Here is a 12,320-nt window from a genome sequence, read left to right as displayed (position 1 = left end):
GGCTAAAATGCGACCGATCGCTGTGGCTGCAATCGTCATCAAATTCACAAAAATACTCTGTCTGTCTCTCTTCTTAATGCGTTCAGCTGACTATTTAATCTGCAATTTCCTATGACCTGTATCCCAAACACACACCATGTGAAACTGTACGTGGGCATCTGTGCACTCAATGGGTATGGACTAGTCATACTTTATTTGTAGACGTTCAGAGGCAGCTGGTGTTTGATTAGCTGTGCTTTGGTTTCATTGTCACCCCCTCAGTCCAGGTTTTTAACTGCTCTATGTATTAATCAGAGATGTGGACTTGAGTCCAATGACTTGAGTCACAAATTTGATAACTTCAGACTCGACTGGACAAAATTTTTAAAAAGTAATAAATAAATACTGGCAACTCAGCTTGGACTTCAACACCAGTGACTTGAGACAATACTTGATACTTTCCCCTGAGCTCAGAGATCTTTTTTTTTCTTTATTAATTTTCAAATACCTTATAAGTATTGGGAAGCAACCGTGTTCTCATCCAGAAGAATATTGAAAGCACACAGATTATTGTCCTTCCCTTACATGTCAGACAATTTAAAGACTACAAAATGCAAACAACAAAAATAATAATGATAAATTATACATGATAAGATAAACACTGTTTTCCAAAGGGGGTCCCCTATTGTTATAGCCATGTCATGCTTTCATTGTTTGTGCCTTGTTTCAAATTTAAAGACAGAGTTCACATGGAACATACTGATACAGTCAAGTATTAATAGGATTTTAAATGATTCAGACAACTGCAGAGGACCACTACTACTTCATCACAATACTTACATCAACATTCTCCATGTATTGTAGGAAAGGACCCCAAATTATTTCAAAGACTTATTGTTTCCCTCTAATGGCATATGTCATCTTTTCCAAAATTGGAATCATAGATAACTCTCTAATCCAATGAATCAGCTTTGGTTTTCCAGTCTTTTTCCGAAAGAGTGAGATAATTCTCTTGGATGCAAGATGTTTGTCAGGTGTAAACCTAGAATAAAAACTTTGGGTCCAAAATATTCTCCAAGATTATCTTATTTATAAAGCGTGCCACGAATCAATTCATTTCCCTCCATTTCCAGAATCAGCTAACATTAATATACATTCCCAGCAATTTGACAGTTAATTCCCTAGATCCACTTTGTTTAAACCAATCTGACAGCATCCAATCAGGTTGCAGGAGGGAACCTCGAGAGAACTAATGTTACGTTACTTAGTGCCAGTTGTAAAAAATGATACCAATTTATTGTTAATTTTGTTTGCCTAGAAAAACTATGCGTCGATCAACAAAAAACAAATTGCAGTATGCCAAACATGCGGGTCAAAAATTACAGATGGAGATGCAACTTCTTCCAACAAACTTGTTTTAACAAATAAGAACACATTTTAAAAAGCATTCATGAAATTTCTCTGTTGTGAAAATGGCATGACATTGGGTGAAGGGCATGTTATGACTTGTTTAGGACTCGAAACTTAAAGTTTAGCACTTGGAACTTGGCTAAAAAATGAAGCTAACTCCAAAGTGCCAAAAACTGCAGTTCCTCAAATGGCCACTTGAGGCTGGCACCAGAAGCGAGTCAATCCCCACAGACCCCATTGTTAACATGCCCAACTTTACAGCAGAAGTAAACATGTTTACAGTCTGGCACAAAAAAACGGTTTTGATCTCTTTAGCTAGTTTCCCTCTTCATGACGACCGTACAGCGTGTGAATTTTTGTATAACTCACCCAGTTACATTTTAGTAAGGGTTAAAGTTACACAGTAGTGGGCCACTTTGAGTGAGGGGCCGTCTGCCGATAGTGCCCTAGGCATCTGCGTCAGATTCATAGCACCAGCCTCTCGCCCAAATATGGTCACTTCTGGCTCCAAAAAAAACAAGATGGCAATGGCCGAAATACCAAACTTCTTCAAACTGGCTTCAGAATGGGAGTCCATGAACCAGTGGCTGATGTCACGGCAGCTTCGTCCATTATTTTTGCAGTCTGTGCTCGGGACTTGTAGGTCTTGACGTAGAACTTGACTTTGGGGCATACCTGTCATGACTTGTGACTCGAGTGCCATTACTCGGTCCCACCTCTGGTATTAATATTCAAAAACCACATGCAGATTGAAATATGTTCTCATGTTTGATTTCTGTTAATGAAAAAAGGGCTTTTATTATAGATTACAGATGAAATGTGAAATCTGTGTGGTTGTAAGCACACTGTGTGTTGTTCCCATGTTGCTAATTAAGTCACTGTCTTGTCTTTCCACGTGTCTGTTATGTAGGACAATAAGGTGATGTTTCCTCTCTTATCAGGGCTTTGTGCTGTGTGCTTCTTATCCTGTATTTTCCTTGAGTAAACACTGAGACTCTCAGGATTTACATGCTGCTGTTTGTAGTGCAAACAGGAAATGAGGGTGCATGCTTCCTCTTTGTCTGCATGTGTCTGCCAGGTTTGGGCGGGGTCGGGGCTGGATGGCGCTGTCGATACAATACAAAGGATGTTTGCTTGTCATATTATAAAGGGCTGCACAATTACGGTATATTTTCCATAGTGCACAGATTGTCAAAGTTTTTTTTTGCTAATCAACATTTAAACACAAATAAAACATGACGAAGGTGCAATTGAAGCATTTTGCTCTCTTATTTTACACTATAATCAGGAGTATACGTTCACTGATAATTGTGCAGCTCTTGGTAATTATCACTGTTTAATACTGATTCCTAATAGATGTTGAAGTGTTCTGTTCAGTCTTTCATTGCATGCCTGTTTTCTATATCCCTGAGAGATTGCTCAATATTATATAAGCTCTTTTCTTTAAGTACATACATACAGTACTTGTCAAGACTTTGGAGACAAAGCTGCTGTAGCAGAGCAGCCTTACAGTAGTTTATAGTGTTTGCTGTTTGCTGTGTGCTGTCGGTGGAGGCTTTTTCAACTCACGAGTGTAAAATATTTTTGTTTGAGTGCAAAGTCTGTGTTTAATGAATACTTCACCCACAAAATGGTCATAGTGACTCACCTTGTGTTTCCTTGAATTTGTGAAGAAACCTTCTTTTTTCTCGCATTCCTCCATGGTGAACGAAGAATCCAAAAATACAGAGAAATTTCTTTATGAACAGCAAAACTTCTTCAAGTGCACTTGCTTGTTCGGGTGCGGTACTCATCTGTGCATTCAAGTGTTTATGCTGAAGTGTTTTGAATATTATGGTTGTTTGTAAATGGATGTTTTGATATAGTTTTGCTTTTGTTAAATGCAACCCACTTGACATTTCTGGATTCTTCATTCACTGCTGAGGCATGCGAGAAAAACATTTTCCTCACAAATTCAGTGTAACATTAGGTGAGTAATTAATATACTGATCAACTTCAATTAAAAGCCCAGTCCCTTTCACTAGCCTGGTGTAGCAACACGTTTTGACAAATAAAGGCCTGTCTCAATTAGAAGCCTGGTCTGGTTGCCAAGCAGTTCATTTCTATAGAAGTTCTTTGTACGTATAAAACACGTTGTTTAAACTTGAGCTCATGTTAGTCAGCTGCTTTGATCGCACATACAAATATAAATGTCGAAAGTTTTGTCAATACGGAGATGCTACATATTGTTAGCTCATTTAGATTCCCCACAATTCACTCAGTTTGTTTTACTGAAACTATAGTATGAGCACCAAAGACGACAAGTAATGTTCATACTGGTTTAAATAAATAACTTGATTATATTGCCCAATTCTTGCTGAGCAACAGTTATGTGTGAAAGGAATTAAAGGCCTGTCCCAAATATAGACCTGTTGAATTCAGTGATTTAAACAAATAATAGCCCGGGCTATCAAATGAAGTTTTACAAATGATCATTTTGTGGTCGAAATAGTCCTTTAATATGTGTCTATTACTGTTGAGGCTGTTGGGCCCATGTCCCGTTTTATTAAAATCCGATTTACTCAACATTTAAAGACTATTTATTAAAAAATTAGCCATTTCTGAATAGTGTCAGAGTAAATCATGAATTCAATTGTATTCTCACACTTTGTTTTTCTCCTTATCTCCACATTTTTGACGCTGTCGTGTGTTTTGTAGCACGGAAAGGTCGGTGCTCTGAAGGACCCTCTTCTCGACGACCTGGGCGACTTCAACAGGATGTGTGTGGCCATGAAGAAGATCGGTCTGGACGACACTGAGAAGCTGGACCTGTTCAGGGTGGTTGCCGGTGTCCTGCACCTGGGCAACATCGACTTTGAAGAAACAGGGAGTTCCTCAGGTTAGACAGATGCTGAGATTCTTAATATTTTGGCTCTGATGAGATCTTTGGTGTTGGACTCTCATGTTTGTATCTTCTGCTGCCGGAAATAAGAAAAACTTTACTTCAGTGCCAGACTTGAAAAGCCCTCGACAACGTGGGTTAAAACATAAATTGTAAAATCCTTTATGCAGCCATTTTTTTAAGAAGTTGGCATCAACACTTTTTTGAATTCCACAGATGTGTGCTACAGTATTAGATCAATATAAAATACAGAAGAATAGCTCAGCTGTCCTTGGATGTCGCCACTGTTTAGTCTCCAGTGATGATAAAGAGAACCTCTGTTACCCTGGTAACTGTGATCCAGCTCTCATTATTTTTCTGGCTCATTCCTTCTCTTTGTCTCTCTACAATCAAAGTCTCTGGGGATAATATAAGTGTACTTTGAAACTTTTCTTGAGGGCAGTTTTCAGAAGTTTCTCCTTCATTCATATACTGTACGTTACACCCAACAGCTCTGTATCAGGCTGTTGATGTCACCCATTCACAGCTAAAATCTTTCACCCTTTGCTCTCCCACCCAAGACACACTTCTGCTTATGTTCTAAGAATCTTACTGTAGTTGTGTCTCCATTGTCTGGGTATTGAGAGAGAACCACAGACTGTAGTAGGATGATTCTTCAAGGTGTTGCTGTGTGTTTCAGGCGGTTGTATCCTGAAGAATCAGTCCGGCCAGTCTCTGGAGTACTGTGCTAACCTGCTGGGTCTGGACCAGGATGATTTGCGTGTCAGCCTCACAACCAGAGTCATGCTCACAACAGCAGGGGGCGCCAAAGGAACAGTTATCAAGTAAGAACAACAGCACGCTTCAAAAGCACTTCCAAGATCTGCGACTCTTTGCAACTTCTTTTGATACTGTTGACAAAAAATGATCCTCTTAGTTCTTCCAGAAGTCGCTGTCAGAGTTAATGGCAGATGAACTGTGTGTGTGAAGGCAGTAAATCCACCATAGGTCTGAAAATAGCAAATAATCCTGGAGAGAGATTAACCAAGTAGAATTTAATCGACATGGGCAGTGGCGAAGCAGTTGTTGCTGTGCTTATTGGTGCTGTCCTGCAAAGTATCAATTCAGTGTCATGATTTAATCTCATTATCCTGCACAATAAAGCCTTTTATTTTATGATCTTATCATAAAGAGTGTATAATAGATCTTATTATTCCTTGCAGGCAAGAGCCCTCTGTGTCTGTCTAAACCACTCTCAGTGGGCTCCAATGGAAAAGGGACACAAGTATAGAGGGATTTTTTGCTTGGATAAACTGCACTTGTACACGATCGTGCAGATTGAGAGGAGAATGTGGTGCAGTGTTATTGGCGCTGCCCTCGTGTACTTTGGTGATGATGTGGCGTTTGAGTGATGGGGCCAGGTTTGATAGATTAATATTTCAGGAGGGCCAGATGCTGGCCTGGCCTGGAAGTGTTTTCTCCACATAAATAATGCAGCCTGTATCTGAGGAGGCAGGCGAGCATGGCTGCAGTACAGTAAAGGCCTGGTGTCTGGGGAGCAGGTGGAGGGAAGGGGGCCTGGCTTTGTCATTAAGCCCCAGACAGATCCGCCCTATACCCCCGGGAGGTTGAGGGTTACAGAGGAGGGGCGTGGTGGTGGTGCTGGTGGGGGTGACTGAGTCTCAAACTAGCGTGCATATGGAGCATTACATTGGATAAAAATGCTTGTCATTGAGATGAAATGAAAGGAACTCATATGCTTTTTAAAACTCCTGCATTTAGCTCATGGGACAGTGAAATGGAGAAAATATGGCTGCCTTGGTCTTAACATAGGTGGGCTATTCCTGTTTGTAATGGATGAGGGTTTTTTCTTTTTTCTTCTAGGGACTCGATGGGTAGAATATCAAAAGAAAAAAGTGGGTAACGATCTATCATAGCAAGAGACAGACCTTTTCATTTTAAATTCACCTCCTTCCCAGCAGGGACAGGTGAGCTGAACTCTGGGTCGCTGTGGAGCTGCACTTTGTCCTTACAGTCAACCCCTGTAAATAATTTAAAAATATATTGTGTTAAAGCACCATGAGAGAGTCTAGAAGAGTTCAAGGTTCACATTTTAGTTTTAATACCTCATCTCCGGTTCAGAAACCCTCATTTGAAAACGGTCGCCTACCTCCACTGCAGAGATCAAAAAGGGAAACTATGCGGCAAAAAGTGTCACATCAACACGGCTAAACTTTTGCTGCCGTGTGAAAATTGGGTTGATTGGGGGGGGGGGATAAAAAAGAGAGGTTTAATAAGAGGCTAGCATGTCCCAGTTATGGACTGTTTCTCACTGCCCCACTTTGTGTGTCCCCCAGGGTGCCTCTAAAGGTTGAACAAGCAAACAATGCTCGCGATGCCCTGGCCAAGGCGGTGTACAGCCGGCTCTTCGATCATGTGGTCAAACGAGTGAACCAGTGCTTCCCCTTTGAGACTTCCTCCAACTTTATTGGGGTGTTGGACATCGCTGGGTTTGGTAATACAATGCAGTTAGTGTTTGCTGTAATAGAACGTGTAGATTGAGCTCAACATAACTTCCCACATTTTTCATTTTGCTTAGCATTCAGCCCACTAAAGAGACACTTGTCTTTGCAGCATGTTTCTTAATATATGTACCCTAATGCACACACACACACTTCATTACCAAGGCTCCTGCCTGAGAATTAATTTCCCCAGACTGCATAATTAACACAGGCTTTGCAAAAATGTTCAATTTGGAAAATTAATTGAAATATATGACTTTTCTGCCTCCCCTGTTTTGTCTCCCCTCTTAGAATATTTTGAGCACAACAGCTTTGAGCAGTTCTGTATCAATTACTGCAACGAGAAGCTGCAGCAGTTCTTCAACGAGCGCATTCTCAAAGAGGTGGGTGAGCAGCGTGCGGATTAACGTGATTTGGTGTGCTTTACTCCTTTATCCTGGGAAACCGGCCGTGTCGTGTCACTCACAAGCCGAACTCGCCGACTCCTTCACAAGCTGGGAGGAAGCGGTTGGCACGCTCTTGTCTTCCTCGTCTCTGCTTTCTCACTTTTGTTTTGTCCTCCGTCTCTCCTGCGCCCTCTCATTAGAATGCTAATTTCTCAGGGGACACAATGAGGCGTGCTTCTCTCCTGTGATCTCTTAACGTTATTCCCTTCCAAGGTCTCCAATTAATGTGTCACATCTCTGGTTTAAGCCTCTTTCTTATTATCTGAATGGGTATTGCCAGTTTGGTGTTTTTTTGTTTGCTTTGTTGAGTTGGCTGATGCTCTGAAACCACTCAGAAAGGTGTAAATTAATTTTACATCAGGACATTTTCAGAATCTGTTTTCAGTTTTGATATTTGGTCATGTCTGTGCAGGAGCAAGAGCTGTATCAAAGGGAAGGCCTGGGAGTCAATGAGGTGCATTATGTTGACAACCAGGACTGTATAGGTAAGTTTATATCGTCTTCCCTCCTCGCACTCTGTTGATCCTCAAACTCTGCAGCTTTATAATTTTACTACTTCACTGTGTGCGCAGTCACTTCTCAAAAATGTACCGCCTCTCTGAAACTTAAAAAATATCTAAAATTCACCTGCAACACGAGCTCATACATTCTGGTCTTGCCTGGGGCTCTCTGCTTACTGGTCCCCCATTTTTGAAGCACTGTCTAAGACACTTGGAGGAACAATATATCTAAATCCTCTTACAGACATTTTGGTATTCAGTGTGAGGACAATCATCTCTCGAAGGTGCAGTCAAATTGCATTGCTTACATTAGTCTTTTAGCCAGAAGACTCGTATTACTTAATTGGAAGCAGACCAACCCCAACCCCATTCATATTTTATACTAGATTTTATTTCTTTTTTTCCTTTTATAGATCTTTTTATGTGAAGGCCCAGTGTGTAGGACTTTGGGGGATAACCTGGCAGAAATGGTATTTTATATAATTAATATATTTTCCTTAGTTTATAATCACCTGAAAATAAGCGTCTTTGTGTTTATGTTACCTCGGATTTGTACTTGTGCGTCAGCTCTATGCAGAGCCGATGCCATGGCCTATGCACGTGGCCTACACAGTTGTGAGCATTTATACTTGTGTGGTGGTGTGTCTGTGTCACTCTGTAGTTACACCTCCAAAACACTTGTCGGTGGCGGGGTTTCTGTGAAGTGCTGTAAAGTTTAGTTGATTCAAAACACACATTAAACACACATTAAACATGACTTTTCAAATGCAGATAAATAAATTGGCTTCACTGTAACTCGAAGCATTCACAGACAAAGCACTTGTCTTTATCTGGACACATTTTCCCCTCAAATACAACATGCTAATGTTTTTAGCACAAGTCTATGGTATTTTACATTGTATAAATTAGCCTAGCGGCTAGCAGACTTTTCTTCTACTCATACGAAGCCAGGGACAACAGTAACATTTAACAAAGGTAACATTACAAAATTTGGCTCCATTACAATTCACAAGGTTCATTGACAAAACAACTGTCTTACGCTACACGTTTCTAAAACAAATACAACATGCTAACGTTATTAGCGCCAGCCTATGGCATTTTACATTGTATAAATTAGCCTAGCGGAGATTTACCCTGCTCATATGAAGCCTGTCTTCACCATTTATTGTTTATCATCTGTGACATTAAAGTAAATAAAAGCTTCGTTTCCACTGAGGGAAATGGTTTCAGCTAACAAGAATAGACAGGAGGTCTGCGTTGCCACAACATGTAATTACATTTCCAGGGTGGTGCATGTCAGGCTATGACGTAGGGTATGGCCTCGATTTAGTGCAAAAGTATAAATACCGCATTAGAATGATGAGCCGTTTATATCTTCCTAGGGGGTGGGTCCTTGTCCACAGAGTCCGCCATGTTGCACGGCCATGTTTCTACAGTGGCCAAGAGCTGACAAACCAAACGCTGGCTCTAAATAGGGCAATTCACTTTTTTGCCATTACAGTGTAGTTAGCAGCCCCTCTGCTCAGTGTTGGAGATACTCTGATTTATAACATGAAACTGTGTTAATTGAGTGATTTTACCAGTTTGAATCACCAGGTCCATTTTTCTGGGAGAAAAAGAGACCTCTGTTGATAATTAACTCCTGGCACAAACCTTCTAAACAATGAACACTGAAGGAATTCTAACCAGAGGAAGTTTCAACTGGTTGCAATGTGCAGTCCTCACTGCTAGATGTGACTAAATCCCCCTAAACTTTACACACCGAACCTTTAAATGTGAAAAGTAATAAACTAAGTTGGAGACTAAACTAAAACTTAAGAAACTCAAACTAACTCAAATGATCTCAATGATAAGATATCTGTCTTGAGCTGGTTTCAAATGACTAATATCAATGGTATACACATGTGGGAGTATTTGTATTGATACCTACATGTATGTGCACCTTGGGTGATCTTCGGAAGGGAAAACAGGTACATAGAGTGACACTCAGAGACATCATTAAGATGAAGTGTGGCCTTTGAGGGCTTCTGCAAGCACAAACTGTGGCTGTCTGTTTAGCCCACACACCACAAGTGCACTGAGGATGGTTCAAGTACAACATCAGCTCACCCACATGGCATTCATTTGGGCCATTCCTCGTGCTCTGGGCTACACGTCAGAGCAGCGAAAATACACCTGTCAGGGGGACAAAAATACCGACTTCTCATTATCCAAGGAGATGGCATATCCGTGTGTCTGACGGGAGCAGGCGTAATGAGTATTTGTGGGTTTTATGGTCTCTTTTGTGCAACGGGAAGCCTGGCGAAATAACACCCCCTTGTTTTTGTTGTGTCTGTCCTCGAGTGAATCCTCGAATTAATGGGATGAAGTAGTCAGTGTATCAAGGTGAAGCAGTTTGATTTGTATTTCAAAGGCTGTGATTATTCAGGTGCGAGGTTAACTGACAGCCGTGAATAACATTTATGACTTGCAAATGACCGTTTGGGTTGGCCATTAATTCACTCATCAATCTTCGGGGGATTTATGCACAGGTGCTTGTTCATGCAGATTTTTTTTTTTTCAGAGGTCCTTGGCTATTAGATTATATTCCAAACAGCATGCTGCATGAATAATTCAGATATATGGCTAAATGAGCATCCTGATGAACACGTTTTGTGCCTTGAATATTCACAACCAGAAACAGTAAACAGTGGAAATTTCCAATAAATGTCATAAACTGAATGTTTAGTGCTTTTATAACTCCTGCATAATGATAGCCGCTGTGGTTCCCACCTCACCCCCTCCCAAATACCTCCGTAGGGATTTGTCTATTTTGTTGTTGTCACTAAATATGTCTGTCAGCATCTGATGCTTGGAAATATTGACAGTGTGGACATGTTAAGAGGAATTATTTTAGGTTTTGGCGACTAACGTGACATCTTAGGCACTGGATATTTTCATACTGGAGCTTCCCTGCACATTTGAGTCATGTTGTACTTAAAGAGATGCTTTGCCAGTTTTCAACCAGATATGTAAACTTTGTAAACTTCCCTCCATCTTACCAGCACACAGATCTCCCTGCTTATCTTGCTTTGGCTGTTGCTTGAAGTACAGACTTTACTTTGGCATTTCTGTATACCTGCCACCACGGACACAAAAAAGTGTAGAAGTGCAGACCAAACACAGATCAAACTGTACAACTAGGCAGCGATGATCAATATGAACCAACATTCTATTCCCGTATTGCCAATATCTCACCTAAAATGTCCTCAGAAACATATTTTAGTGCACTGTTTGGCTGTAATACAAGAACTCTGATCAGGTAGTGGGTGCCATACTGTTTCCTGTATTGTAAAAACGGAGGCTGAAAATACTGAGATCAAACTATAAAACTAAGCAGTGCCAATCAGATATGAACCAAGATTCTGTTGCTGTGTTGCTTTTTTCTCGAACACACATTGCAAAAGTCCAAATGGACAAGATTGCATTACGCAAAGAGGTTAAAAAGAGGAGAAGTCACAATGTCATATGGTTGTATCCTTGGGGTACAACACCAACACAATGTGCAGTAAAATTTAGTCTCCAATTGCTGGAAGGCTCAATAGCTGGGTGACAGCCTAAGGTGGAGAGAGCACACCGCTCTGCCCTTCCATGTGCAAACAAGGAAAGCCTGAGGCAGAGAGAGCAAACCTCCCTGCCCTTCCATGTGCCTACATGGAAAGCCTAAGGCAGGGAGAGCAGCAGCAAAAACTCCCCGGGAACAGAAGAGAGCAGCATCAATGACAAACAGAAATGACGTTGATAAGTCAGACACAGCAAAAGGAGAAGCTGGGGTGGAGGTGGGTTGCAAAGTGGCTTGCAGAGGAAGCAGCAACAGTAGGCAGGCCAGAGCAGTTTAAATAGGGCGCCCTGAATGAGATTCATCAATTGGTTGCAAAGAAAGGAATCATGTGATCTATCTAGTCTGGGGCCGTTAGTGGCCGTTTTGGTAAGGAAACGGAACCAGGACGAGTGAGACAGGATCCGGAATTTGATGGATGTACCTTTCCATAAAAATAAAAGCACCAAGCTAATAAAAATGCGGTGAAACTTTTAATTTAAAGAATATAATTTACAAGAAAAGCCCCAAGCCATTAAGTTAATCGATTTTCTTACACCCCTCATCACCCCAAATCGATGGTGCGCCAGAATTTAAAGACACTTTTAGTTTGGTGAATTTGGTGAATACCGCATCCGCTACCTAGACCGGAACCAGAATCCAGACAAAATTCAGAGTGGATAGACACCAGGCTCTTTGCTTGAAGAGCCTGGTGACGCGAGGCTAGGATCTATCAGCTGGCTCCCTTCCATCAACCAGCTGCTCCATCAGTTGATTGGCTGTTTGAGATCAGCTGGTGTAGCTGGGATGTGAGTTGAGCTTGACATCTTGTCCTGCCTGAACTAACACTATGCTAAATATATGGGTGAGAACTACAATTATGCAATTACTGAAAAGGTGTAAACAAAGACAATGAACAAATGCTTTCTATTTGAAAAGGTTCTGAACACTGAAAATCTACACATACCCAAAAATGTTTGTCAGGCTGAGCACACTCAAAGAGACTAAAACAAGTGCACCCAAAGA

The 12,320-nt window shown here is 41.1% G+C and overlaps 1 protein-coding gene across 2 annotated transcripts in view; it reads left to right on the top strand.

Moving 5' to 3' along the window:
• Positions 1-12,320, top strand: part of myo6b (myosin VIb) — a 62,863-nt gene that overhangs the window by 16,048 nt on the left and 34,495 nt on the right. For both annotated transcript variants that reach the window (XM_049596576.1, XM_049596575.1), the window contains exons 11-15: positions 4,087-4,267; positions 4,950-5,094; positions 6,607-6,764; positions 7,063-7,154; positions 7,630-7,702. In XM_049596576.1, the coding sequence (XP_049452533.1) occupies positions 4,087-4,267; positions 4,950-5,094; positions 6,607-6,764; positions 7,063-7,154; positions 7,630-7,702 (649 nt within the window). The remainder of the gene's footprint in view (positions 1-4,086; positions 4,268-4,949; positions 5,095-6,606; positions 6,765-7,062; positions 7,155-7,629; positions 7,703-12,320) is intronic.

This window comes from Epinephelus fuscoguttatus, linkage group LG14 (genome assembly GCF_011397635.1).
Source record: "Epinephelus fuscoguttatus linkage group LG14, E.fuscoguttatus.final_Chr_v1".
NCBI lineage: Eukaryota > Metazoa > Chordata > Actinopteri > Perciformes > Serranidae > Epinephelus > Epinephelus fuscoguttatus.
This window is presented reverse-complemented; position numbering and strand designations above follow the sequence as displayed.